Source organism: Capricornis sumatraensis, chromosome 1 (assembly GCF_032405125.1).
Source record: "Capricornis sumatraensis isolate serow.1 chromosome 1, serow.2, whole genome shotgun sequence".
Taxonomy (NCBI): Eukaryota; Metazoa; Chordata; class Mammalia; order Artiodactyla; family Bovidae; genus Capricornis; species Capricornis sumatraensis.
In genome coordinates, this window is record NC_091069.1 from 249675667 (window position 1) to 249702980 (window position 27314).

Consider the following 27314-nt stretch of genomic DNA (forward strand, 5'->3'; position numbering starts at 1 on the left):
GCTGGGACACATCGCCCCGTCCATTCAGCTGCCCCTACACATCCACTGAGTTCGCACAGTGCCCATGCGTTCAAAGGTACCAGTTACTATACCACTAGGACTTTGCCTGTCTGAAGCCGGCCGCGAGCTGACACGGCCAAGTGCCCAGCGTGCGTGCCCTCCAGGCCCGCGGGCGGACCTCAAGCTCACGCTCTCAATCCTCGCGGCCGGGACCCGGGCACTGGGGGTCGCTGGTCGCTGAGACCAGAGCGTTCCTCGAGGGGGCTGCCCACAACATCCCACCAAAATTCCCAAGGGCAGCCTCTCTCCCCAGCCTCCACCCAGCCCTGGCGGCCGAGGAATCCAAAGCGATTCAAGACTCGGTGTCGCGTCTCCCGGGGAACAGCTCCAATCGGACCAGGATTTAGTGGAGTGGGCGCAAAGATTCTAGACCACATAAAACTGGCTATCGGACTCTTCCTGGCCAACACGCAACGCCGGCTAACCTCGCCGTCAACGGCCACGAGCTTTGGCTACCGAGAGACGGCAGAGGCGGAGAGGCGCGCCGCTAACCAGGGACGAGCCGCTCAGCTGGCTGCCTTGGCAGCCGCGCTAGCTCCCAGAACGCGCTGCGAGCGGCGGCCGGCGCCTTTGTGACGCCATCAGCCTGAGCGCCGCTGCACGCGCCACAGCCTTCTGCGCAGTCGCGACCGGGGCGGCGAGGCGGCGGGCGCTCTGTGGCGGCGGGCTGTGGCGGGGGATGCTCCAACGGACACGATGGCCCCCGCCATGCAGCCGGCCGAGATACAGTTCGCTCAGCGGCTGGCGTCCCACGAGAAGGGCATCCGGGACCGGGCGGTGAAGAAGCTGCGCCAGTACATCAGCGTGAAGACGCAGAAGGAGACAGGTGGGCGGCCGGCGGTCCGCCGCGCACATGGCGGCCGGGCGTGGGAGCCCGGGGTGGGCCGGGCTGGGGGTTGTGGGAAGGGGGCCCGGTCGGGAGGTGCGTCACTGGGGACTGGCCGGGGGAGCCGCGGGCGGAGCGGGAAGAGCGTGTGGCACTGAGTCGCACTCCCGCGTGTGCTTTTGTGTCCGCTTTCTGCTGGGTCTCGTCCTGTTCTAAGGTTGAGGGGCTGTGGCCGACAATGTCGGGTGGTCTGCTGAAAGTCCCAGTGGGTGGTGAAGCTTAGGATAGACCCGTTCTGTCCAACCCCGAGCCTGGACGCCGGATCACTGGGCTCACCTGATAGATTCTGGTGTGCTCTTCTTTGAGTCACGCCTTCACTTGACCAACACGTTTAGGAGTTGGGATTGCGAAAGAGAAGACAGAATCCCTACCCTGGAGGGAGTTGCCCCGGGAAGTCTAGGGAGGAATTTATACCTGAAACAGAGCTCGTTTAAGCAAAGTAACGGAAACGAAAACCAAGGAAAGAAAGCCATCCTCTACATGGGCCGTTGACGTTCAGCAGGTCGGAGAGGAGGCGGGCTAGCAGTGCGAGATGGTTAGGGAAGGTGAGGGAAGGTGAAGTTGAACAAGTAGGCAGCGGCCAAGTCACATCGGGCTTTACGATTTGGGTTTAAACAGCAGTGGGTACCGTTGAAGGATTTCATTAACTGATCTGTAAACTCCTGAAAGAATGAGCTACAGTGTGCAGTGGAGGTTTGTATGGCATTAAGATAAGTCTGGGCTTCCCTGGTGGCTCAGACGTTAATGTGGGGGACCTGGGTTCAATCCCTGGGTCAGGAAGACCCTCCTGGAGAAAGGCATTGCAACCCACTCAAGTATTCATGGCTGGAGAATCCTATGGACAGAGGAGCCTGGCGGGCTACAGCCCATGGAATCCCAAAGTCTCAGACACGACTGAGCGGCTGAGCATACAAGATAAGTCTGATTTTTTTATTGTTAGTTCTGGTACATAGAGCCTCTTTCAAAGAATTGATGTTATCTCTCCTTGTGCTGACCTCCTTAGTTAATGTATTATTTTAAGGAGAAACCACAAGAGACTACCCAGGGGAAAGAAAGTATCGTTTCATGGGAAGTCTGCTAGAAAGACTTTGACTCTGTTCAGGGTCTCCCCAGCAGATTTAATTTACTCATCCCATATATGCTGGAGATTTCTAACCCTGGTCTTCTAACCCAGATCTTTGCTGCTTTCAGCTCAGATATGCCCTACTCACCTGGCAGTGTCTACCTGTGTGTCCTCAGACCAGAATGTCCAAACGTGATTCATTTTTCTTCCCGCCCCCCGCCCCCCAACCACCAAACCTCTTGTGCTGCCCCTGCTCTTTCATTTTGGATGCTAGTTCCCCTCCCCACCCAGACTCTAGCTGGCCTCCTCTCCCCCACCCTGCATCCAGTGTCCTCTGGTCTCAGCTGTCTCATTTCCTGAACTGCTCTCCCCTGCCTGGAGCACCCCCCTGCCCCTGCCCACCCCCTGTCTCATCTAGACTTCTGTGGTTGCTTGCTTCCTCGCTCATCTAAACTCCAGTTGCCCCCAGTGAACCCCCTGCTCTGGAACCAGCCTGGCTCATCATCTTAAAACAGTTGGACAGGTCAGAGTCCCAGGTCTGTGGACCACGGTCTGTTCTGCCTTTCTCTCCACACCTCATCCCCTCTTCCCCATGTGACTGCTCCACACTGGTTCCTGGTGTTCAGTACACCGATTCTCACCTCTGCCTTCACATCTCCCATTCTCTGAAAAGATCCCCGCACTTCTCCAACTCCCAGTACTCAGTTCAGCATCACTCGCTCCAAAATGCCTTCTGTCTCACCTCACCCTGCCCCGCAAGGATCCCAGGATACCCTATGTGTCTCTGTTGTGGCACTTAGCTGCCCTGCTTCTTAATTATCAGTCAGTGTGTCACTGTCTCCCCAAAACACTGTAAACTTCCATCTGTTTTCCTAGCTGGAAGTGGGCGCGCATCCAGACACACGAGGGCCAGCCTGTGTACAGAACAGAAGAAGGACCAGATGCAGCGCCTACGGGTTGAGGCGACCAGACAGAGCCTGGTGTTCAAACCCCTTTGGTGAACAGGCTCAGGGTCTGAAACGTCAGGGTGGCCCCAGGGCAGGATGCCCAGGGGCATGCAGTCCCCCGGGTGTGGTCTAAGTTACTTGTCCTATGCTCCTCACAATGCAGGGAGTGTAGCAGGCCTTCAGAAAAATGACAGTAAAGTGCACATGTAGACAGGGGTGACGGGACAGAATGGACATAGTCTCTGCCACAGCTGTGCCTGTCGGAATAGAAACACACTTTCGGAAATAACTTGGCCTGATGGTGGAACCTCACTGATCCGGTCAATTGTGTCTTGTCTCAGGCATAGAAAAGAGAGTCTGAGATGTCACTCTGCTGTCCATTAGCAACTTAGTTTGAAAACAAATTGAAAATCTTTGTAGAACTTAAAGCAACTAAGTGTTGCTGTACCCGCTTTAAGTGTTGATCATTCACAGCCGTGGAATAACCGCAGTTTTGCTCACAAGAGCTCACTTGTCCCTGTTCACTCACTCGTGTGTTCGCACACCCATTGGGTGCCCACTGTAGGTGTGCTGTTGCTGTTTGGGTCACGGCTTTTGGTGCTGGGAATGCAGCTGTGACCAGAATAAATATCTCTGCCTCTTTTTATCTGCAACTGTCAGCCTTTAGCGCTTCTCTGTGGCTCAGCTGGTGAAGAATCCACCTGCAATGCAGGAAACTTGGGTTCGATCCCTGGGTTGGGACGATCCCTTGGAGAAAGGAAAGGCTACCCACTCCAGTATTCTGGCCTGGAGAATTCCATGGACTGTATAGTCCACGGGGTCACAAACAGTCGGACTCAACAGAGCGACTTTCACTTTCACTCAGCATTTAACCTCTAAGAGTGGGATACGTTTTAAAATCAACATGTGACAATTTGGTTGCATTTCTGCTTTCTCTTTTGGTGGCACGTAAAATAACAGTGCATCTTGTGGTTCCTGGTGTCTTAGAGTCAGTGGCAGTGATGAGGGAATGAGTACATCTTCACACTGGCAGGGTTGCGGTCTCTCGGCCCAGAGCTTAATAGAATGACTGGAGCTGAGGTTATTTCCACACAGATGTGGGGTCCAGCGTTATTGACTGAAGCTGAGGCTGTTCCCACACAGATGTGGGTCGAGTGTTAGGGGCTCAGCAGGCTCCTGGGCTGATCTCCCCATGAGAGGAGCTGTTGGATTTTCTGTGTCCAAGTCTCACTTTGATGTTCATCTCATTCATTTTGAAGTAAAAGAGTCAGACACAACCGAGTGAGTGAACTGAAACCTGTATTGTTGTTAGAAACGTAGTTGCATTAAGTTTAAGAAGCTCAACCCCCAGAAGAGACCAATCCAGAAGCAGCTGTGGGATGAGTCTGCTTTTAAAATCAACGTTGTGACAGTTTGTGTGTGGGTGACATACAAACGTCACACCTCGTGTGACGAGGGTACGTTGTCCTTCACCTGCAGAGCACTAAGACATCAGATGGCGAGCATTCTGTTTGGCTTTAAGTACTTCAAAGATTGGTGCCTTATTTTTCCCAGTTAAGTTCCTGAGCAAAGACGAAGGACTTCTATACCTGTACTGGGAACAGGTGTTTTTACAGGGAGCTGTGCCTACTAGGCTGTGGTGGAGGATGTGGGACAGCAATGTGTGACTGCCACATGCCTCCCACTTGTGCACTCAGTCTTGACCCCAAGTGTGAGCCTCACGTGTGTCACAGGTCTTTCCAGGAGGGCCCAACCGGTAAGGAGCAGCGTGGGGCCTCCCTGTCCTTGGTCACTTCACATAGGATGAAAGTCAGAACCTGTTTTCACTCCCAGCTCGCTTTCCTACCTGCACTCCACGATCTGCTCTCCCGGGTTGTTCTGTGGATATCTCTTATTTTCCCTCGCTAAGGTCTCTAGCGCGTCCTCGCCAGCACAGGTGGGTTACCCGGAGTTGCTAGCTGCCTGCCATGATCTCTGAGCAGTGGTCCACACGATGCTCTCCTGGAGAAAGCACCCGGAGAGGAACCCACATTGTGCCCTTTTTAAGTGAAAAGGCTTCTGAGCCTCGAGCACGCGCAGCAGTGTGTTTCTGCGTCACACATGATTGTTGCAAAACCGTGCACAAGAAAGATGCCACCAGACCGGAAGCAGGCCCCTCTGGGAAGGGACTGTCTTCAGGAGGCAGTGAATAAGGACTCTCTAGTGTATGCTTCGGAGAAGGCAATGGCACCCCACTCCAATACTCTTGCCTGGAAAATCCCATGGACGGAGGAGCCTGGTAGGCTGCAGTCCATGGAGTTGCTGGGAGTCGGACACGACTGAGCAACTTCACTTTCACTTTTCACTTTCATGCATTGGAGAAGGAAGTGGCAACCCACTCCAGTGTTCTTGCCTGGAGAATCCTGGGGACAGGGGAGCCTGGTGAGCTGCTGTCTCTGGGGTCGCACAGAGTCGGACACAACTGAAGCGACTTAGCCGCAGCAGCAGTGTATGCTTTGATAGAGTGTCTGATTTTTCTTGCAGTAGAAACGTGTTCTTACTGCTTAGAATTCTTTTTCAGTAGAAACCTGACAGAATGTCCAGGCCCCACTAGTTTTCAGGGAAGAAACCAAATCTCAGCTTCATGCTGGGGCTCCGCTGGTGTCGCCAGAGCCCTGCTCCTCTCCAGGCGGCTCTGTGCCCCCAGGTTCTCCCATTCTAGACAGGCTCCCGGGCATGTGGCCAGCTCCAAACTTCGTCTTCTCTTCAGGTCTCCTGGGAGTAAAGAGAGTGCTTCCTGAGACCCGCGAGAGGGGATCTTCTGTCCATTCTCACACCAGCACCCTGCCCCCGGGACTCCTGCCCTCCTCCCAGGCCCTGCCTTGAAAGGGGGCAGCTCTGGAGGGGGGCAGACAGTGAAGCTGCCGAGCGGAAACAAGGATGCCCAGTCCCAAGCTTCGTGCAGGAACTGGTGTTGTTTAAGTCCTAGTTTATCAGTGTTCGTGCCTTTCAAGGTTCATTATGATGAGTTTTTCTAAACAGTAAAAAAAAAAAGGGGGGGGGGGACAGCCCATGATAACATTTTCATTTTGATACTCTCATGCAGTTCTTGTTTTCCCTTTTCTTTAAGAAATATTTCAAACGTATTTCAAATACAAGTACTTTGCTTCAGTATTTATTAATTACCTGGCCAGGTCATCTGATCGGCCCACTTCCTCCTTCCCACGAGATTCTTGGGAAGCAAACCCCTGGTGTCTCATTGCACCTCCTGATACCTAAGTGTGTACCTCTGAGATACGAACCGTGCTAATGTAACCACATTGTCACACCTTTAAGAAATTTTTGCTTAATATGAAATATCAATCTTGTGCATTCCCATCATTTCATACACTCTTAATGACAAATCAGAATCCACATGAGACCCACCCATAGCGTTTGGTTGTCACGTCTACAGTGACTCTTCAGTTCTAACAGTTCTCATCCGGCTTTTCTTTTCCTTGAACTTATTTGTTGGAAGAACTGGGTCATTTGTCCTATCGAGACCCCACCCCCATTTGGGGTTTTGCTGATTGCATCCCATGGTCTCATTTAATTTGTTTTTCTGTCTCCTATAGTTCCTGCAAACTGGTATTAAAAGTTAACATTTGAAGCAGTGTAGGTTCAGTTGTTTGTTTTTGTGAGAATACTTACCAAGCAGTTCTTCCTGCTGCATCACGTGGGGCATCCAATAGGCTTGGTGCTGTTGGTCTGACGCATGCACTGTGAAACCCATCACTAGCCCTTCATCTGCTGTTTCAATGCTATTGATGACCCTGCCCACTTTTGGTATCCTGTCATTTTGCCTTTTCATACTGTTCATGGGGTTCTCAAGGCAAGAATACTGAAGTGGCTTGCCATTCCCTTCTCCAGTGGACCACATTCTGTCAGACCTCTCCACCATGACCCGCCCATCTTGGGTTGCCCTGTAGGCATGGCTTGGTTTCATTGAGTTAGACAAGGCTGTGGTCCTAGTGTGATAAGATTGACTAGTTTTCTGTGAGTATGGTTTCAGTGTGTCTGCCCTCTGATGCCCTATTGCAACACTTACCATCTTACTTGGGTTTCTCTTACCTTGGCGTGAGGTATCTCTTCATGGCTGCTCCAGCAAAGCACAGCTGCTGGAATGGGTGAATTTAACTCAGATGACCATTACACCTACTACTGTAGGCAGGAATCCCTCAGAAGAAATGGAGTAGCCATCATGGTCATCCCAAAAAAGATGTCCTTTTCATTATAGGGGGATGGAATGCAAAAGTAGGAAGTCAAGAAACACCTGGAGTAACAGGCAAATTTGGCCTTGGAATGCGGAATGAAGCAGGCCAAAGACTAATAGAGTTTTGCCAAGAAAATGCACTGGTCATAGCAAACACCCTCTTCCAACAACACAGGAGAAGACTCTACACATGGACATCACCAGATGGTCAACACCAAAATCAGATTGATTCTATTCTTTGCAGCCAAAGATGGAGAAGCTCTATACAGTCAACAAAAACAAGACCAGGAGCTGACTGTGGCTCAGATCATGAACTCCTTATTATCAAATTCAGACTTAAATTGAAGAAAGTAGGGAAAACCGCTAGACCATTCAGGTATGACCTAAATCAAATCCTTATGATTATACAGTGGAAGTGAGAAATAGATTTAAGGGTCTAGATCTGATAGACAGAGTGCCTGATGAACTATGGAATGAGGTTCGTGACATTGTACAGGAGACAGGGATCAAGACCATCCCCATGGAAAAGAAATGCAAAAAAGCAAAATGGGTGTCTGGGGAGGCTTTACAAATAGTTATGAAAAGAAGAGAGGCGAAAAGCAAAGGAGAAAAGGAAAGATATAAGCATCTGAATGCAGAGTTCCAGAGAATAGCAAGAAGAGATAAGAAAGCCTTCTTCAGCGATCAATGCAAAGAAATAGAGGGAAAGAACAGAATGGGAAAGACTAGAGATCTCCTCAAGAAAATCAGAGATACCAAGGGAACATTTCATGCAGAGATGGGCTCGATAAAGGACAGAAATGGTCTGGACCTAACAGAAGCAGAAGATGTTAAGAAGAGGTGGCAAGAATACACAGAAGAACTGTACAAAAAAGATCTTCATGACCCAGATAATCATGATGATGTGATCACTCATCTAGAGCCAGACTTCTTGGAATGTGAAGTCAAGTGGGCCTTAGAAAGCATCACTACGAACAAAGCTAGTGGAGGTGATGGAATTCCAGTTGAGCTGTTTCAAATCCTGAAAGATGATGCTGTGAAAGTGCTGCACTCAATATGCCAGCAAATTTGGAAAACTCAGCAGTGGCCACAGGACTGGAAAAGGTCAGTTTTCATTCCAATCCCAAAGAAAGACAATGCCAAAGAATGCTCAAACTACCGCACAGTTGCACTCATCTCACATGCTAGTGAAGTAATGCTCAAAATTCTCCAAGCCAGGCTTCAGCAATACGTGAACCGTGAACTCCCTGATGTTCAAGCTGGTTTTAGAAAAGGCAGAGGAACCAGAGATCAAATTGCCAACATCCGCTGGATCATGGAAAAAGCAAGAGAGTTCCAGAAAAACATCTATTTCTGCTTTCTTGACTATATCAAAGCCTTTGACTGTGTGGATCACAATAAACTGTGGAAAATTCTGAAAGAGATGGGAATACCAGACCACTTGACCTGCCTCTTGAGAAATCTGTGTGCAGGTCAGGAAGCAACAGTTAGAACTGGACATGGAACAACAAACTGGTTCCAAATAGGAAAAGGAGTACGTCAAGGCTGTATATCGTCACCCTGCTTATTTAACTTCTATGCAGAGTACATCATGAGAAACGCTGGACTGGAGGAAACACAAGCTGGAATCAAGATTGCCGGGAGAAATATCAATCACCTCAGATATGCAGATGACACCACCCTTATGACAAAAAGTGAAGAGGAGCTAAAAAGCCTCTTGATGAAAGTAAAAGAGGAGAGTGAAAAAGTTGGCTTAAAGCTCAACGTTCAGAAAGCGAAGATCATGGCGTCTGGACCCATCACTTCATGGGAAATAGATGGGGAAACAGTAGAAACAGTGTCAGACTTTATTTTGGGGGGCTCCAAAATCACTGCAGATGGTGATTGCAGCCATGAAATTAAAAGACACTTACTCCTTGGAAAAAAAGTTATGACCAACCTAGATAGTATATTCAAAAGCAGAGACATTACTTTGCCGACTAAGGTCCGTCTAGTCAAGGCTATGGTTTTTCCTGTGGTCATGTATGGATGTGAGAGTTGGACTGTGAAGAAGGCTGAGCGCTGAAGAATTGATGCGTTTGAACTGTGGTGTTGGAGAAGACTCTTGAGAGTCCCTTGGACTGCAAGGAGATCCAACCAGTCCATTCTGAAGGAGATCAACCCTGGGATTTCTTTGGAAGGAATGATGCTAAAGCTGAAGCTCCAGTACTTTGGACACCTCATGAGAAGAGTTGACTCGTTGGAAAAGACTCTGATGCTGTGAGGGATTGGGGGCAGGAGGAGAAGGGGACGACCCAGGATGAGATGGCTGGATGGCATCACTGACTCGATGGACGTGAGTCTGAGTGAGCTCCGGGAGTTGGTGATGGACAGGGAGGCCTGGCATGCTGCGATTCATGGGGTCGCAAAGAATCGGACACAACTGAGCGACTGAACTGAACTGAACTGAACTGATGACCCTGCCCAGATAGATCCATCATGATTCATTAGTTTGAATATGGTTGGATGTAAACACAGGAGACCCCACCACAGGTACTGCAGTCTTGACTAAGTAGGTGTGCTCTGGTGGAATCCACCACTCACATGTAGTTGTGTCCTCAGTGGGAAGAGGTATGTCTTATTTGTAACAGGCAGGTTAAGGAAAACCAGTTTGCTTGACCCCTAAAGGAAAGGCACTTTAATAAGCCAATTTCACTATAGTTTCTGGCAAATGAGAGCCTATCACAAAGAATCAAAATGCACCGTGATGAGTTGTTGGCATGGGAAAGGTCTTTAGTAACCTGGAGATCAGTACCTTATACAGCTCTTCAGCTTCCTCCGAATAAAATAAGTAAAACTCATTCTGTCAAGAAGGGACCTCTTTATCACTCAGAACTAATCCTGTAGAGTCCTGAGATCACATTGATTCTAAATACGTACTTATTTATATTCACAGCATCTGTCCTTTGCTGCACCACAAGGTTCTTCCCAGGCCCTTCTAGTGAAGGATTATAAAGACCACTGTAACGGGCATCAGGCTTGAGGGTTCTGTCTGTCCTCCACATGCTTGGAGACTTCAGGAATGTGCGCTTACCTGATCTCGTGAGTCCTTAGGTTACTCTGCAGTCATTCAGTGATGCCTAGGGTCGACCCACTCCAGTGTTCTTGCTTGGAGAATCCCAGGGACGGGGTAACCTGGTGGGCTGCCGTCTGTGGGGTCGCACAGAGTCAGACACGACTGAAGTGACTAGGCAGCAGCAGCAGCAGGGTCGACCCAGGAGGCGGGAGTCTGTGTACAACTTGTGGCTTGGCTGTAGGGGGTTCAGACAGAAAGGCAGGCTGGAATAATGAGAACAAGGCTGACCTGGATGATGCCACTTAAAACTGCACGTACCTGGTAGGTGAAAACCGTAAGCGGGGAAGAAGGGGTCAAGGTCCAGCCCAGCCAAGAGCCCAAAAAAGTCATCTTTGCAGAAATATCCCAAAGCTTGGCCTGTTCCCCTGGGCCTGTTGTAAGGACTTGGGCAGACCATCTGCAGGATTTTCGGTCTAACTTGGCTAGACCAGTGACAATGGTGGTGTTGCCGGTGGGTGGGGGCTGGGGGGGAGGTGCTAATTTCAGGCAGAGGACCACTTGAGGGAACTCCTAAATGACTCGTGAACTAAATTAGTTAATTCTGTGTGTGGATGACGTTTGCTTTCCTATGCTACTCAGATCATGAGAACACTCTACCACCACCGCCCTGCCCCATAGCTGACAAAACTAAAGCATTTATGTCTTTGTTTTGTAACAGCAAGAAAATGTATGCTTCAAATAAAAAAGACATTTACAAGTAAAAGTGAAAATGTACTCAGTATTACTCTCACTGCTTCTGTGGCAGCTCTAAACTTACGGAGGAAACGTGTAGGTTCTGAAATAAGACTTTTCTGGTCTTTTGCCTTTTAGGAGGTTTCAGCCAAGAAGAACTTCTAAAAATCTGGAAAGGGCTGTTCTATTGCATGTGGGTGCAGAATGAACCACTTCTGCAGGTAACCTACAGTTCCCGGTGTCATGTTGCTGGACGCGGGGCACCAGTGAATTAGAGACCTGCCCGCTTTATGCTGTATCCATCCCTGATGTACGGAAACAGATGGAAAACCATTGCTTCAAAGGTTCACTTTCCCACCACTTGTCCATAGAGAAAGGGATGCAGGCATTGAAGTGAAATCTTTTCAAAGACAAACAAAGACACATAAATTAGATTTGTTATTTCTCTGTCACAGTTTCATAGGTTTCATGGTAGGTTTTACATTATAAAGTTTCTGTTTCCTCCTTTATAAATAGCAAAACGCTAGTCTAAGAGCTACCCGGCTCTGGGCCCAGCTCTGCCACAGTTAAGTCGGGCAGAGTCTTTGTAGAATGAGCAGTGATCCTGGACCTGATGGTCTCATCACAATGGCAGTGGAGACCTGCCCAGGTGTGTGCACTCACCTGAACCCCTGTCTGCCGAGCACACCAAGCCCTGCCGCCAGAACTATCAGAGAAAGTGGTTTAAGCTCTTGAAGAGCTCTTTTCTGGTGTGTGAAACAGGCCTGTCTTTGTAGCAGGAGAGGGTCAGCTTTGGGGGCACTGTTTGAAGCCCCCTGATGTACAGAATGCCAGGGTGGGTTTTTACTTGTCTGGCTTTTACCTGCAGTTATTCTGCTTCCCCTGAGCCCTGTAGTGACTCACTTTGATTTCCTGCCTTTACTCCACTGAACATGTTTTGAGTAGGACAGCAGAGCAAAATATTTTTAAGTTACATTCAAAGTGACAACCAACAGCTTTAGTGGAGGAAGGAAACAGATGAATGGGAACATCACTTTCAAGTCCAGGGTTCGTTTAACATGGGTGAGAAAGACTTGAGTCTAAGTGAAGGCCCCATGATAGCGGTGAGGATTATTGTTCTTCTGTGGACACTCCCGGAGGCAGGTTTCTTCATAGACCCAGAGCCTGAGTTCTCCCCTAGACAAGCTTGTGCACCTCAGTAGGATGGCTCTTTTGCTTTCTGCTGCCTTGCCGCTGCAGCCTGTCTGCCAGCAAGCCAATAGGAGCCACATGGAGTGACAGTCCCGGTATCTCACTGCCAGCGACGCCCCCTCGTCGCAGTTGGCATCTGCGTTTCCATTATTTGGGGGGATTCGGATGGAATCTCAACCCAAGTTATATGTTGAAAGCCAGGAGTTGAGAGCTGATGTTTCTTGGGTGCATCAGTTGAACTCACCCTAGGCATAGCGTGTGTGAGCACACAGCCTAGTTCTGAAGGCATGTTGAGTTGGCACAATAGTCCGTTGAAACAGCATTTCAAGTGTGATGCAATCCAGGTGTTCAGATACACCCTTCTTAGTGGAGGTGACAGTGAGAATGGAGGGGCTGACCCCCTCCCACAGGCCGTGATGCTGTCCTCTCATGGTTCCACGTAATAACCCCGCTGTTTTTCCCCAACCCCACTTTGCAGGAGGAGCTAGCGAACACTATTTCCCAACTCATCCATGTTGTTAACAACTCAGAGGCTCGTAAGTCCTGATATTTTCGTGACTTTCAAAACCTGCTCATCAGATTTGGTAACTTGCCTAAGAAAGCTACTCAATGTTGTTTCTTCTCCTTCCTTCAAAGTTTCCATTTTGCGGGGGGCTAGCGTCACATGAGCCTGGGCACCGGGAGTGTGAATGTCAGGTGACAGACCATCCCATGGAGAACCTGTGTCAGGCCTAGATACACAGTGAGAGGGTGAACAAAGGGCATCACATTCGGCGTCTCAGACGTTTCAAGAGTCTTAAAAAAATAACAGTCCTCCAGAGTTTCCACATTCTGAGTTACTTTAATGCTCTCAGAAGCTGTGTGTGACTGTGTGGTGCCACGGTTACCTCTGGATGCCGGTTGTCCTCCTTGGGACTAGAGCCATTTCAGGTCATCACTGGTAACAAACTGTAAAGTAACCCCTCTTGACCAAAACGAATAAACAAAGGAAGAAGTTAATCATTAATATTTCTGAGACATTCAGCTTTGATTACTTACAGAAGCAGAGAAGGCAGAATTCACTGCTTTTGCCCAGCCCTCAGAACAGAACCATCCAGTGGCCTTTTTAACTCTCAGTGATTTTTTGGATTTTAGCAGGCTCCCAGCTGACTCGTAAGGATCAAAATTCTGTACATGGAATATACTGTAGCTTTTCATATATCAAGAGAAAATTGTGCAAAAGGAAGTAAAGCAAAAAACAAGCCATTTTGGGATAAAAAGTGCTGGTTTCATGGCTCAGAAGAGAAAAACAGTGTTTTATTAAAGTTCACTCAGCTGACGCTGAACATGAAAACAGAAAGCTAACTCTCTGCATGGGTCCCCCAGGTGCCATCAGATGGATGGCTTAGGGCGGATTGTTCAGTGTATTTGGACAAGAAGGACCAGTATCTGTGGCTGAGGACATTTTTTTATTTTTAACAGAATCATGGCTTTAGAATGGATAATGAAACATGCTCCAGAGAGCTTTCTAGTCAAACATTAAGATATTACCACTTCTTGTCAAAATAAGCTTTTATTTAAATATAAAAAATTATCGAGCATTCTTAGTTACCAACGAGATTTTCTAGCTGCCCAAGAACCCTTGAGAAATCCTAGTCTGTTGCCCTTCATGACCTTTCTTGTTCTGTGGTGACACGGCACCCTGCGAATGGAGCGCTCAGAGCCTCTTGTTCCCTGCAGAGCACTTGTTCATCCAGACCTTCTGGCAGACCGTGAATCGCGAGTGGCCGGGCATCGAAAGGCTCCGTCTGGACAAATACCACATGGTGAGGGTGGGGCCACAGCCCCTGACGTGCAGCTCGGGGTCGGGGAGGCAGCTGTGTGCGGCATAAGGTGACCAGCAGGGGGCATCAGAGGACGTGTTCAGAGACATCAGTTTTCTCTCTTCCAGCTGTCAGAGTCTGGGGCTCCTTAGTTAACAGTGTTTGATCTAGAAGCTAATCTGTTAGTGTAGGAACTTTCCACTTTGAGGATCCAGGCTGTAGCTGTCGTTCTGCTAAGCTGATGGGTGTTTGTCATTTTCCTTTTTGTAACAAAAGTTATCTGTCTCTAGCTGATTCGTCTGGTCCTGAGGCAGTCCTTCGAAGTTCTGAAGCGAAACAGCTGGGAAGAAAGGTTGGTGAACCCTCTGGGTTAGCATTTGGGGGCTTTAAAACTTTTAAGGCAATGGCGTGGTTTTCTAAGTGTTTCAGTTAGTAAGTCTGAGTCACCTGATCCATGCCTTCCACTCTGAGTACCAAGAGCCCAGCATCCTCATGCCTGAAGAACTTCAAATCCTGCAGAGCTGAGCATACACAACAACACTTTATACTCATTTCAGTGATTGTTGAACTTTCTCCATCGTGCATTGCTTGTTTAGCAGTTGGGCACAAGAATGTCACATTCTCTCTGGGGATGGAGAGGATGTTGGCAGCAGGGGTTGTAGAGCTGTGTGTGTGTTTTTCCTTTAGCCGCATCAAGCTTTTCCTCGACGTCCTGATGAAGGAGGTCCTGCATCCTGAGAGTCGGTCTCCAAATGGAGTGAAATTTCTCTTCATCGACATTTACCTGGACGAGCTGTCCAAAGTGGGCGGGAAGGAGGTAAGCAGGGCAGGCACCCTGCCACAGTGCACGGGGCCAAGGTGCCCCTGAACCGGCAGGGCCTGGGCCCTGCTCTGAGTGCTCCGTGGGCTGGAGGTAAAATGCTGTTGGCAGAGCCCAGGGGTAAATCGGCGGCAGCAACATGAATGGGTCAGCCTGTCCTTTGACATAGTTATTCCTCATCTAGAAACGTGTCCTAAGCAGGCAGTAGGTCATGTGGACAAAGATTTGTGCGCTGACAGGGTACATGGAAGTCTGATACCCAGAATCAAAAACAACTTAGATAGTCCATTGAAGAATTCTGCAACACGAGGAGATATTCATGAGGTTGAGTTTTTAAAAGTCAGGGGACTTCCTTGGCAGTCCAGTGGTTAGAAGTTCCACTGCAGCAGGCGCTAGTTCACTTCCTGGTGAGGGAACTAAATTCCCAAAAGCTGCATTGTGTGAGATGGATAGATAGATAGCAGTATGGAGGAGCTTCCCTGACTGACTGTCCAGTGGTTAGGACTCCTTGCCTCCACCTCAGGGAACATGGGTTTACTCCCTAGTCAGGGGACTGAGATCCCGCATGCCGTGTGGCGTGGCCAAATAAAAAAGTAGGGGAAAGAAGAGGTAGACAAAGCTACACAAATGGTATGGCTTGTTGAAGACACAGGTCTGGAAAGGAAATGACACAGTTTTTAGCAAGCCAGTGATTATCTGAGTTGGGGATGAGGAGTCGTGATTTCCTTTTTTTTTTTTCCACAAGTGTCTACAGTGAACATGTGTCTGTTTTTTCTTTGTTTCATAATTAAAAGAAAGTGTATGTTGTTGTTTTCTAATTCCTTCACCTTGGTGTCTGGGAGTGTCCTGTCTCCGTGGAGGAGGGAGTCTATCGGGAATGTAGGACGGAACAGTGCCGGCGGTTGGGGTGGGCGCTCCTCTCTGGCCACTGTGCTAAGATGCTTGGATGCTTGGATGGCGGCCATGACTTTTAGCAGAGTGCGTTTTGGGCATTGTGAGAGATGTGTGGGTCTGATTCAACCTGTCTGAAAAACACCAGTGGTTCCTTTTTCAAGGGCACATCTGAAAGACTCTTTTCTTTTCCCCCTCGTTTTTTTTTTCCTTTGTTACAGCTTTTGGCAGATCAAAATCTCAAGTTTATTGATCCATTCTGCAAGATTGCTGCCAAGACTAGGGAGTAAGTGATTCATGTGTTTCTTTTACCACTTCAGTTGGTACTTCTTTATGGGGGCTGGTGGTAAAATTGTAGGTGAAATATGACGCACACGTCAGCCAGCACTCAGAAGCACCAAGTTCTAACTCCCGTCAGCTCTGAGTCCTGGCTGGGCTCTCCCAGCTGAGTTCCCCAGGGGCTCCACCAATCTCTGCCACCCTGCGCCCCTCCTGCACCTGCGTTCCTTCTGTCCCAGGTCCCACCACTCCATCACACAGCGCTTAGCATTGATGGCCCATCATGGCTGCAGTGCGTCAGCACAGGGTGTGGCTAGAAATGCAGCGCTGGCCCACAGGTCCCTGGTGGGCTGGACTGGGCGAGCAGTGGGACACTCTGCGTCTCGCCCCCTGAGCTCCTTGAGGGAACAGAGTGCAGGCCATCCGCTAACACGCTCTCTCTGCTGTGCTTCCGCCCTCAGCCAGACTTTGGTACAGACTATAGCTAGGGGTGTTTTTGAAGCCATTGTAGATCAGTCTCCTTTTGCACCTGAAGAGACAGCCAAGGAGCAGAAAGCACAAGCGGGTGGCGGCGGCCTCTCAGAGGAAGAGGTGTCTACGAACGAGATGGCCTGGAGAAAAGCAGCCAGGAAAAAGAAAGCAGGTGAGAAATTTACTTGAAGGGTCTTTCCTAGGTAAAATTCACGTCACAGGAGCAGTTTTCAGTGCATTTGTTGGCAGCTCACTGACTACCACCTGGAGTTGATCAGAGGGGCCTCTGCCTTGACACCACCCGTGGAGGGAAGCACGGCTGTGTTAAGACGCCTGCACAGTCCAGAGCCTAGTCACCCTGGGCAAACACATACACATACACACTTTTCTGCGTCTCCCAGGTCACGAGGCTTTCTTCCAGGGTTTCATCATTTCCATTGCTGTTGTTTTGGGTTCTATGTGTTTTTTGATGTTGCAGCTTTAAAAAAAAAAATCTTAATCTGGCTTCATGCCTGTCATGGTCCCTTGTCAGAGACCCAGTTTACAGATGTGTTGGGAATGCAACTGTAGCTCTGTAGCTCTCCTCTCTGTCTCCGCCTTCTTCCAGGATTCTTTTTCTTAGGATGTGTAAACACCCACCATGGATGCACCTTGCTCTCAGCACTGTTAAATGTCCATGGGACTCACATGGGGATTTAAATTGCAGCCTCGTCAGAATTTCCTGTGCTTGATAGTATCTCAGTGCCTTGGCGATAGGTGAAGGGCTAGTTCAAGATATACCTATGCCTTTGAAATGTCCTGGAGTCATTTAAAAGGAAAGCTTTCAAAAATTAACGGCCAGGGAAGGATTTTTTATAGCGAGACACAAAAACCTAGACAATATTTTTAAAAAGCAGAGGTATCACTTGGCTTACAGAAGTCCATATAGTCAAAGCTTTGGTTTTTTCAGTACTCACATACGGATGTGAGAGTAGACCCATAAAGAAGGCTGAGCACCGAAGAATTGTTGCTTTCAAGTTGTGCTGGAGAAGACTCTTAAAAATCCCTTGTACTGCCAAGGAGATCAAACCAGTCAATCCTAAAGGAAATCAACCCTGAATATTCATGTATCTGGAAGAGTATGTAAGGTGGCAGGAGCTAGCCTGCATAGCAAAATTGTGCCTGATCTCTTATTTTCCTTTGTGCTTTTGTCTGTTTTTCTAAGTCCTCTACAATGATGTTATTTTATTATTTAGTAAGGAAAGAAATCTTTAAGAAAGACAAGATATTCTCATTTTAAATTCACAACATTAGCTGAACAGCCTCAAGCGCGTTTTGTGTTGTCTCTGGACCTCTCCTGGCACCACGTTTCTGCCTGAACCAGAGCGCCCCCTTTCCCTAAGCGCCTTCCAAGATGTCCTCCCAGGTTCTCCATCAAATGCTTGGGGGACCTGCCCAGTCTTTTGCCTGAGGCCACACCACTCAGGAGCTGAGAGCGTGCCAGAGACAGGACACCCGTGAGCGCTTGTGAGATCTCAGTAGCAACGGGCATCTGCTTCTCCATGGCTGTGATGCTCAGTTATTTAGTACATGGCGATAGTCACGTTAGCTGTACTTGGTGGTTATCCGTTTTGTTTTGTTTTTTAATAATTTATTTTTTGGCTGTGCTGGGTCTTCATTGCTGCTCAGGCTTTTCTCTAGGTGCGGCAGCTGGGGGCGTCTCTCTAGTTTCGGCTTCTAGTGACAGGCTTTTCATTGCTGTGGCCTCTCTTGGTGCGGAGCATGGGCTCTAGGGTGTGCAGGCTTCAGCAGGTGTGGCACGTGGACTTAGTTGTGGCTTCCAGGCTTTAGAGCGCAGGCTCAGTATCAGTAGTTGCAGTGCACAGGCTTAGTTGCTCCCCGGTGTGTGGGATCTTCCCGGGCCAGGGATCAGACCTGTGTCTCCTGCATCGGCAGGCAGATTCTTTACCACTGAACCACCAGGGAAGCCGTATCCGTTTTAAATATAGCAATGTGTACATGTTGATCCCAAACTCCTAACTATCCCTTCCCCCCTATTCTTCTCCCTGGCAGTCAGGAATTTTCCAAGTCTGTGAGTCTGTTTCTGATTTGTAAGTTTCTTTGTGTCATTTCTTTTTAGATTCTACATAGAAGGGATGTTATGTGATATTTCTCCTTCTCTGTCTGACTGACTTCACTCTGTATGACAATCTCTCAGTCATCCATGTTGCTACAGTTGGTATTGTTTCATTTTTTTAATGGCTCAGTCATATTCCACTGTGTGTATATATACCATCATCTTTATCAGCTCCTCTCTTGATGGACACTTAGGGAGGAGCAACGGGAGGAAGGGGAAGGACTTACTGTGCACACCAGGAACTCTGCTCAGTGTTCTGTGGCCGCCTGGACGGGAGGGGACTTTGGGGAAGCATGAATATACGTGTATGTATGGCTGAGTCCCTTTGCTGTCCACCTGAAACTGTCACAACATTGTCAACTGGCTGTATCCAATATAAAATAAAAAGTTTTAAAAGTCGTGTTAGCATTAGGTCTTTGTGTTTCCTGAGGTGGCCCCTGGGGGTCAGCGTCGTGCTGTGGGGAGTTCACCACTGCCCCAGCTTTCCTGAAACGGGACAGACCGCCCACTCCTCCCTCTGGCTTGAGCCCCTGCCCCACAAGTTTGCTGTCCACCTCCACTGCAGTTCATGGGGGGAGTTCTGTCTGTGAGGTAATTAAAAGGCAAAATGTATGAGGTTTGTTTTTTTGTCTTTTAGTGTCTGGAGGTTGAAAATACCAAAAGACACCTAATTGGACACTGGCTCAGCCGTGGCCATGTATCTGAATTGTGTCTGTGGATGTGTCTCTCGATAGCACTAGGCAAATGTCACCCCGGAAAAGAGGAGGGCAGCCAGGAAGGTGGACAGGATGGCAGCGGAAGTGTGGAGGACACCGAGCCACTTCTCCAGGTCGGTAGCAGTTGTCTCTCTTTGTAGAGAGCTGCCTAACTAAAGGGGAATTAGGATCAGAGATAATTAAACCACAGGCCTAATGCATAAGGTTCGTTTTAATCTCTGGGTCACTGGTGTCACTTTTCTTATAATGAGCTTATTGAAGACAGATTTAAGTACGACGGCATTTTGAAAGATGTCAGTCTTCGTTTTGGCTTTAACTGAGATTTGTTGTCTTCTGTACAATTAAGCCAGCCCGATGGTACTTTTTCAATAAAGGGAGTTTACTGTGTTACCAATTACGAATTGAACATCTAGGTTAAGTTTAGAGAACAACACAGCCCCCTAACTTTTCATGAAGAAGTAAAACAAAGAATAGCTTCCCCCAAGAATAAGTAGAAGAAAGTTTTCGAAGGCAGTGGCTATTAGGCGCCTGGTGGGCAAGCCTTCGACACGTTGTGTGGACGTCCTGCAGGGAGCGCTCTGGGCTGCGTGTCTCCAGTTGGCATGATTCCTGGTCAGGTGGGGCTGTACTTCGGCAGACATGTAGCGTTTCTTCTCACCTAGTTTGACTACAAGGCGGTTGCTGACCGACTCCTGGAAATGACCAACAGGAAAAATGTCCCTCCCTTCAACAGGAAACGTCTCTCCGAGCTCATCAAGAAGTAAGTGACTGGGGAGGAAGGTTTCACCCGGCAGTCCTCTGCATTCAAGCCCTGCCCTTCTGTTTCACTCTGGGCAGGAGCTCTCACCCACTCACCTCGAATGCTTCTGCACTTCACCTTACACACACGTTCACTGGAAGGTTCTGGAGAGGCTCTTGCCTCTCCAGTTCCCCTCTGCCAGGCAGCTGCACTCACCCACTAGCTATGTGGTAGAGATGGAGGAGGAGGTCTTTAGGTCAAGACGTAGCAGCAAGGGTCAAAGAGCAGCTCAGCTACCTCCTCCCCACCTCCCCGGGAGTGTGCCGGAAGCGTGGTTCTTCGTGACCACGAAGTCCTGCGGCTTGTTGCAACTGACGACAGGTAACAGCTGAGCCCCATTGAGCTCTGTGAGCTGCCCTGTCCCGAGCACTTACACAGATTATTTCACACTCAGGCGAGCCCACAAGGCAGCTTGCCCCATTTGACAGATTGAGGTAACAGGGGTACAAGGAGGCCACCCATCGCCTGGGGTTGCAGCTGCCAGACCTGGGGCTGGACTCAGCCTTTCTGCTCCCTGGCACTGCCCCCACCCGGCGCACGCCTCCACGCTTGCTTTTGTTCTAACTCAGCACAGTCATGTAGAACAAAACACTGCTGGCCATCTCCACTCAGTAGCAAAGAGGGACTGGAATGTAAGTAGACGTGGAAGCTTTTCCACCTCCAGTCTCATTGGGATGTGCCAGGACAAAGCCTTAGATCTCCATGTCATGCGTGTGATACTTGAGGGCAGTTTTGTCCTTGGTTTCTGGCCTTTACCTCACCTCCTTCCTTCTCTACCACCCTTTCTGGAGAGGAAGGAAAGTGACTTCACAGACTCCAGGTGTCACTTACACGTTAGTTTCTTACATAGTGAGTGGAAAACGACAAGGTCCTAACCTATAGCACAGAGGACTGTGTTCAATATCCTACAATACACCATAATGGAGGAGAATTTGAAAAATAACTTATATGTGTATAATTGAGTCACTGTGCCATACAAAAGAAATTAGCATTGTAAATCATCTATACTTTGATAAAAAATATGTTGAAAATTGGAAAAGAAAAAACATATATATTGATAATAGAGCATTGAATTGTACACTTTAAATGGGTGAATTGTTTGGTATGTGGATTATATATCTCAATAAAGATTTTAAGGAAGAGCATATCTTATATCGTAAAAGGTTAGTGCATGTGTTTATGGGGGGCAGGAAGATGCAGTTTCTTTAGGAAACTTTGTTGTTTTCTTTTTCAGATTCCAAGATCTCTCTGAAGGTGAGGAAAATCAGAAGATTGTAATTGGTGATGTTCTCAATGAACATGGGCACCATGGAGCTGGGCGCCATTCTTCTTGTTGGGGTGGGGCTGGTGGGGATTAACAGGCGGATTCCAGCTTGAGCCTTCCTGAAGAAAAAAGGTCAATGTCAGAGTCTCTGTCATTGGGATCAGTCGGCCTCCATCCCTTCCCTCCAGTCCCCCCGGGGTCGGGGAGGGGAACTGCTCCTTGGAAGCTGGGTTACATTTGAGCAGGTGGGTGTGTCTGCTGCCCCTGCCTCTTGTGCATTTGGGATGCTTCGAATGGGGGCCCCACAGGCCTTGCCGAGATGTGGAGGGGGCACAGCTGAACCCCTGTGGGGTGAGCTCTAGAGGCTGTCACCCTGGGTCTACAGTCCCTGACCTCACCTCAGCTGAGAAACCTGCAGAGCGTAGTCTATAATTCCTGCAGCAGCAACTTTTCAGGTTGGGGGTGGAGAAGCAATAAGGGACTCGGCAGGAATAAGAGTTGAAATTACCCACATGGGGGCAGGGCCATGCTTGTCTCAGAAAGCTGACCAGACGTTGTCTTTGGTGTCCAGCAGGCAGTCTCTCTCACCTCAGTTTTGCTGAGGATACCACTGCTGACGAAGGTGACCAGACCCACAGTCAAGGAACACATAGGAAGAAAGGGAATAAACTTCTGGAGAAGACAGACATGGCAGGAGGGAAAGGTGAGCTGCAGAGCTCTCAGTCAGCACGCGGTGGGCCAGTGTGGCCCAGGGAGCACCTTTCACATCCACACAGGCCACTGCAGAGTGAGAGCCAACACTCTGAAGGGCCGAGATGTACAGAGAGTGTCTCTCCAGCTGTTGTGCTGCTTGGGGACCGTGCTCCAGCCTTGCTGGAGTGGAAGCATAGCGGACTCCCCATGCAGGAAGAGGGTGGGGATGTGGACGTCCCAGGTGGACGTTGCCCTTCGGGGCACTTGTTTTATTACCAGATATGGGCCTGAAAATAAGTAGGAATCTGAATACTATTTCAGATCTATTTACATCAGAATAGGCCTCAGGAAGTTTTCCGGGCATGGTTGAGGAGGGGAGGAGATGGGGAAGTGAGAAAGCTTGTGGGATTCAAGGACACAGAGAAGGGCCTGGCAGGGACTGGCGACATGCTGTGGGTACCCCCAACCCTGGCAGGTCCCCTGGGCACTGGGCACTTGTTGACTGACTTGTGTCTCTAGGAACCACGTTTTCCCCTGCCAAGGAAGAGAGCAAAGGTGGCATTCCAAAGAAAAAGAGGAGAAAGAAGAAGAAGAAGCAACTCCAGGCTGAATGCACAGGGCCCAGTGGGGAAGCCACGCGCCCAGTACAGAATGGGAGCCAGGAGCCAGAGGCCAGTCCCAAAAGAGCCCCAGAGGAGAGTGGGGCTGAGCTGGGAATTTTGGCCATGCCTGGCACCCAGGAGCAGAGCAGCTCGGAGCTGCCCTCCTCGCACAACAAGAGGAAACGGCCCAGGAAGAGGAGCCCAAGGATCCAGGTGGAGGGCCTGGAGTCAACAGCATCACCTCTGGAGGGGGTGGCCCCTCAGGCCTCCCCAGCCAGCGGTGCCCCTGTCCTGAAGAAGAGGCGGGAGCTGGGAGCCCTGCTGGTCAACGGCAGTGGCCTGCCTGTGCTGGCCTGGCCCCCACCCCAGAGGGAAGGGCCTCCAGCCAACCCAGCAGACAGAAGGGACTGCCCCACCCCCCTGCCCCTGGGTGGGAAACTGAAGAAAAAGAGTGGGGGGCCCAGCGGCCTTGACCTTTATGACTCGTGCGCTCAGAAAGCTGCCATTTTGAAAAAGAGGAAGAAAATGAAGGAGATGTCAAACTCGGTGGAGCCCAGAGGAATGAAGCTCATCCCGGCCCTGGTAAGGCAGAGGGGGGCTCCCAGGCAGGAGTGTCAGGGCCCCGCCCCCTCGGCCCCAGGGCAGGGGGCAGTCAGACCCTGGACCAGGAGCCGTCATGGCTCCTAACACCCTCTACCAAGGAGTAAATAGTGACCTTTCTCTGAGGCGTCCAGTGCCTCCCCTCCCACCCCCACCCCCAGTGATCAGAGGTGTGACAGGGCCAGCATCAGGCTGGGGGATCGCCCCAGTGGCCCAGCGGGCACTCCACCTCCATGGAGTGAACAGGCAGGGTGCCCCCATCACATGCGGAGCTCATGTTCCTCCAGCTCCTGGCCAGTCCTGGGCTCTACTGGCAGGAGAAGAAGCCCCAGACTCTTAGCCCTGTTCTTCTTCACTGGAGGCTTTGCTCCTCTTGGCTCTCTGGAGCAGATAGAAGGGCTCAGACTCTGGGTGTGCAGCTCTCGCCCTCCTCATGCATGCATGTGGCTGCGCCCATGCAGGGCAGCCATCATCTCCCTGGGCTGCTTCCACTCCTTGCAGAGGCAGTCCTCACGGCCTGCGCGGCTGGATGCATGACCCCCTGGGCCTCCCGGCGCCAGCTCGCTGCCCTGCCTAGCATGCGTGCCCACAGCTCCTGCTTTTTGCAGCACTTCTGACCCCAGGGCCTTCTTTAGGGAGCCTGCAAGGACGCGGGCACAACTTGTGCCAGGCCTCATAGTACAGGACCCCTGAGGGGTCAGTGGGAGGTCTGAGGGCGGGAAACGCATTCAGCTGGGATCCAGGAAGTCCACTCCCACCTCAGGCCTTCCCTGACGCTGGAGCACCTGTGTCACGTCCCCGGGGCTCTCCAGCCTCTGCCCGTCACCCACTGGTCATTGCTGCTCATCTTCCTTAACTGAGAACATCTGAGAAGTTTTCTTTTTTCCCTGGCAGCCCCTCTTGGAGATGGTTGCAGGGTCTGGGGAGGTCTTCCTCCACAAGGGGCAGCATTCTGGCCCAGGTCTGCAGCTCCAGGTTCCCTCCAGAGGAAGGTGGCAAACTTCTGAGTCAGGAACACCAGAGACTTGCTAAAACCATTGTGTGACAGGGGCCACCTTGGGTTTTGCTGACCCCTGAGGCTCTGGAACAGGAGCAGGCTCTGCTGTGGGCGGGTATCACTGTAAAGTCCCAGGGAAGGTTCTGTGCCTGCCTGTCCCAGGCCCCCAGAACCTGACAGCTTCCCACCCGACCTCTGTGCAGACTCTCCATGGGCGGTGGGATGAGACAGTGAGCTACAACTTAGCACACAGTCTCTGAAAGCCAGAAACCCTCTGACATGGGCACAGGTTTGTAGATGGGTGAAAGTGGGTTCTTGTGGCCGAGAAGACAGGAGACCCCTGGCTGCGGACACGGAGCCAGCACGGGGAGGCAGGGGTTTCTGCAACGTCTGCTTCAGAAGCGAGCTGTTGAGGGGCCTGGGGTGAGCCTGTGGGTGGGTCGGTCCTCTGTTTTGTCTGCTCCCTTCCCATACGCATGAGTAGGAGTGACCCCATCTCATCCCCCTCACACAGGGCAGTGGTGGGGTGCATGGCCCTTTGAAGAAGAAGCTGAGGACGGAGAAGGACTTCGTACAGTTCGACGCTGTGTCCTCCCCGAAGCCCCTGTTCTTCAGGAAGGCCAAGGGCAGCACCGCTGCCTCACCAGGCCCCACCCTGCAGGTACTTGCCCCACACTGCTATCCCTCCACACAGTCCCACCCCAGGCCCGCACCCGTCTGCAGCCAACCTCTAGCCTCTGCTGCTGTCCGTGGCCTGCAGGCCCCTGTTCAGGGAGTCAGGCTGGCCTGAGGCAGACCAGGGGCTTGGCCAGGGAACTTGAGGTGCAGTCAGTGATGCTGTTGTACATCAGCAGGACATGGGGGTCATCCTCGAATTCACGCGTATAGGCAACGAGGGGGAACGTCAGAAACTCTGTAGAGCCTGGGTCTGTAGGTGTGCCCAGGACATGAGGCGAGGAGGTAGGAGGGCCCCCAGTGGTGGGAGGGGGCCGGGGCTGTTCTCAGGTCGGGAAAGCAGGGCCGGCTCTGCTGAGTGCTCCTCGGAGTGAGCAAGGCCAGGCCAGGCTGCTGGGCTGCGTCCAGTCTGCCTCCAGAAGACACGGGTCCCGGTGGAGCCGTCAAGGTGGGCTTGCGTGCTCGGCTGGCCCTGCCAGGGTACCCACAACAAGTGAACGTTTAAATAGCACCCACTCGGAGACTTCCCTGGTGACCCAGTGGTTACGACTCTCATTCTCAATGCATGGGGCACAGGTTTGATCCCTGGAGAGGGAACTAAGATCCTGCATGCCCCATGGTATAGCCAGAAAAATTAACAAGCACCCTCTTGAACCAGCAGAGTGACTACTGCCTGTGTTAATATTTGTGTGTTCTTTTAAGATGTCTTAAGGATATTAGTTCAGTGACTCAAGACTTGTGCAAGCCAAGTTTCTGTCCTAAAATGTTGGTGATGTTAAAGCAAAAGTGGTGGACAGAACTATGGTGTTCTAAGAAGGAGCTTGTCTGGGTGCTTCAGAATGCAGAATGGGTCCCCCTCCGGAGGCCTTGACACAGGACTTTGGGACACGCATGTCCGTCGCCCACAGAAGCTAGATTCTCTTACAGGGTGCCCAGTACTCAACTCATGAGGTGACCTGTGGGGTCTGGACCAAGGTGTTCCCCGGAGGTGTCAACCGTCCTCACTCTGCTCCCTCTCCCTAGGACCCCGGGACAGGCGGTCCGTGCAGAGTGGGGCTGGCCTGCCACTGCCATGCCTGGAAACACCGTGGGTTCTGGGGACGGCTTAGCCATTGTCTTTTTACTCCTTGCCCTGCCATTTTCTCCTATAGCCACACAGAACCCCATCCAGCTCCAAGAAGGTGACCTTTGGGTTGAACAGGAACATGACAGCAGGTGAGCGTGGGTTAGGGTTAGGTCTGTCTGTGGGTCTCTCTGTCACCATGGCTGCCTTGGTCCAGGCACCCCGTCTGGGGTCGGGGAGGGTTGGGGGGGGATTGTCTGACTGCTTTTAGTACAGATGTGATTAGTTTTGTGTCTTCAAAGGAGGAAACCAAGCTTTTTAGGAGTACATAATGAGTTTAGGTCCTGGCTGTGTTTAGGGACCACAAGTAAGGGTGTGTGTGTGCAGAGGGGAGGGACTATCTGGAAGGGACCTGAGAAACTGGTTTTTAGAGCTAGAGAAAGCAGGAGGAGTGAGTCTGCCACGAAGGAAAGGCTCCTCCTGAAACTGTTTAAACTTGGGGTTCACCAAGCATCTGTGTTCCATAACTACCCCATGGCCCACCAGTGCCCCGTCCAGGTGGCCTCGGGGCATTTTCCATGGAGGAGGAGAGGCATCTGAGGGCAGGAGCCTCGCTGGCGGCCCCTCCTCCTGGGCTGAGGGCCTGTGGGAGCCTGCAAGGGGTGGGGCAGCACCAGTGGGGCCGGTGAGCAGACAAGAGGAGTCGTGCCCTGTTAACTGTGGCCTGGCTTTCGTCCGAGGCAGAGTTCAAGAAGACAGACAAGAGCATCTTGGTCAGTCCCACGGGCCCCTCCCGAGTGGCCTTCAACCCTGAGCAGAGGCCCCTCCATGGGGTACTGAAGACCCCCACCAGCTCGCCGGCCAGCACCCCTCTGGGCCCCAAGAAGCCGCTGACCGCCACACCAAAGAGAAGGCCAACGGCTATGGACTTCTTCTAAGATAGTCAGAGTTCTTTTAAAGACTGTTTTGTACAGAATGTTCTATAAATTATAACGTTTAAAAGGCAGGGGCCTTTGTATTGTTTTTATAAATTCCCATGAGTTGTGTGCATGGGGCTCTGGGTGAGCCTCGGCTCTGCTCCCCGGCCCTGTCTGCAGGGCTGCGGGCAGAGTTCACACGTGAGCCGTCCACTCTCCACCGTCCTGGCTGTGGGCGCGAGGCCGTGTGGCTGGGAGCTCGCTGCCAGCGCCCCAGCACTGCTGCTGTGCCTGGTGGTATCTGGGGCTCAGGTTGCCTCCAGCCCCTGCATGTGCAGCTGCGAGCGAGGCTGGTTTTCTGATGGTTTGTAGTCTTAAGAGTCTTTTGGTTTTCGAAGCACGATTCCCACATTGTGTGGGTATTCAGCAGTCCTAGGTAGATGA

The 27314-nt window shown here is 50.7% G+C and overlaps 2 protein-coding genes across 5 annotated transcripts in view; one reads left to right on the forward strand and one right to left on the reverse strand.

Moving 5' to 3' along the window:
* HSF2BP (heat shock transcription factor 2 binding protein) overlaps positions 1 to 574 on the reverse strand; it is an 85034-nt gene extending 84460 nt beyond the window's left edge. For both annotated transcript variants that reach the window (XM_068981051.1, XM_068981059.1), the window contains exon 1: positions 486 to 574. The gene's annotated coding sequence lies outside the window, so the exon portion shown is untranslated. The remainder of the gene's footprint in view (positions 1 to 485) is intronic.
* A 130-nt stretch (positions 575 to 704) lies between these two features.
* On the forward strand, positions 705 to 26940 carry RRP1B (ribosomal RNA processing 1B). 3 transcript variants are annotated; one of them, XM_068974762.1, is made up of 16 exons: positions 705 to 886; positions 11113 to 11195; positions 12644 to 12701; positions 13885 to 13970; positions 14258 to 14319; positions 14655 to 14784; positions 15900 to 15964; positions 16419 to 16600; positions 19279 to 19373; positions 19923 to 20020; positions 21294 to 21313; positions 21895 to 22026; positions 22536 to 23200; positions 24730 to 24876; positions 26042 to 26105; positions 26698 to 26940. In XM_068974762.1, the coding sequence occupies exons 1-16, from the start codon at positions 757 to 759 to the stop codon at positions 26889 to 26891; spliced, it is 2211 nt and encodes a 736-aa protein (XP_068830863.1). In that variant the 5' UTR covers positions 705 to 756; the 3' UTR covers positions 26892 to 26940. The 3 variants fall into 3 exon arrangements, with proteins under 3 accessions (XP_068830863.1, XP_068830864.1, XP_068830866.1); XM_068974763.1 differs by having other exon boundaries at positions 21898 to 22026; XM_068974765.1 differs by lacking the exon at positions 21895 to 22026.
* Positions 26941 to 27314: the final 374 nt, after the last annotated feature.

What these genes read in the sequence shown, in the direction of transcription:
- RRP1B (XM_068974762.1), top strand. Translation starts at nt 757, where the DNA reads ATGGCCCCCGCCATGCAGCCGGCCGAGATACAGTTCGCTCAGCGGCTG. An exon ending in GAAGACGCAGAAGGAGACAG is followed by an intron (nt 887 to 11,112) that starts GTGGGCGGCCGG and finishes TTTGCCTTTTAG; the next exon opens with GAGGTTTCAGCCAAGAAGAA. An exon ending in AGACATGGCAGGAGGGAAAG is followed by an intron (nt 22,027 to 22,535) that starts GTGAGCTGCAGA and finishes TTGTGTCTCTAG; the next exon opens with GAACCACGTTTTCCCCTGCC.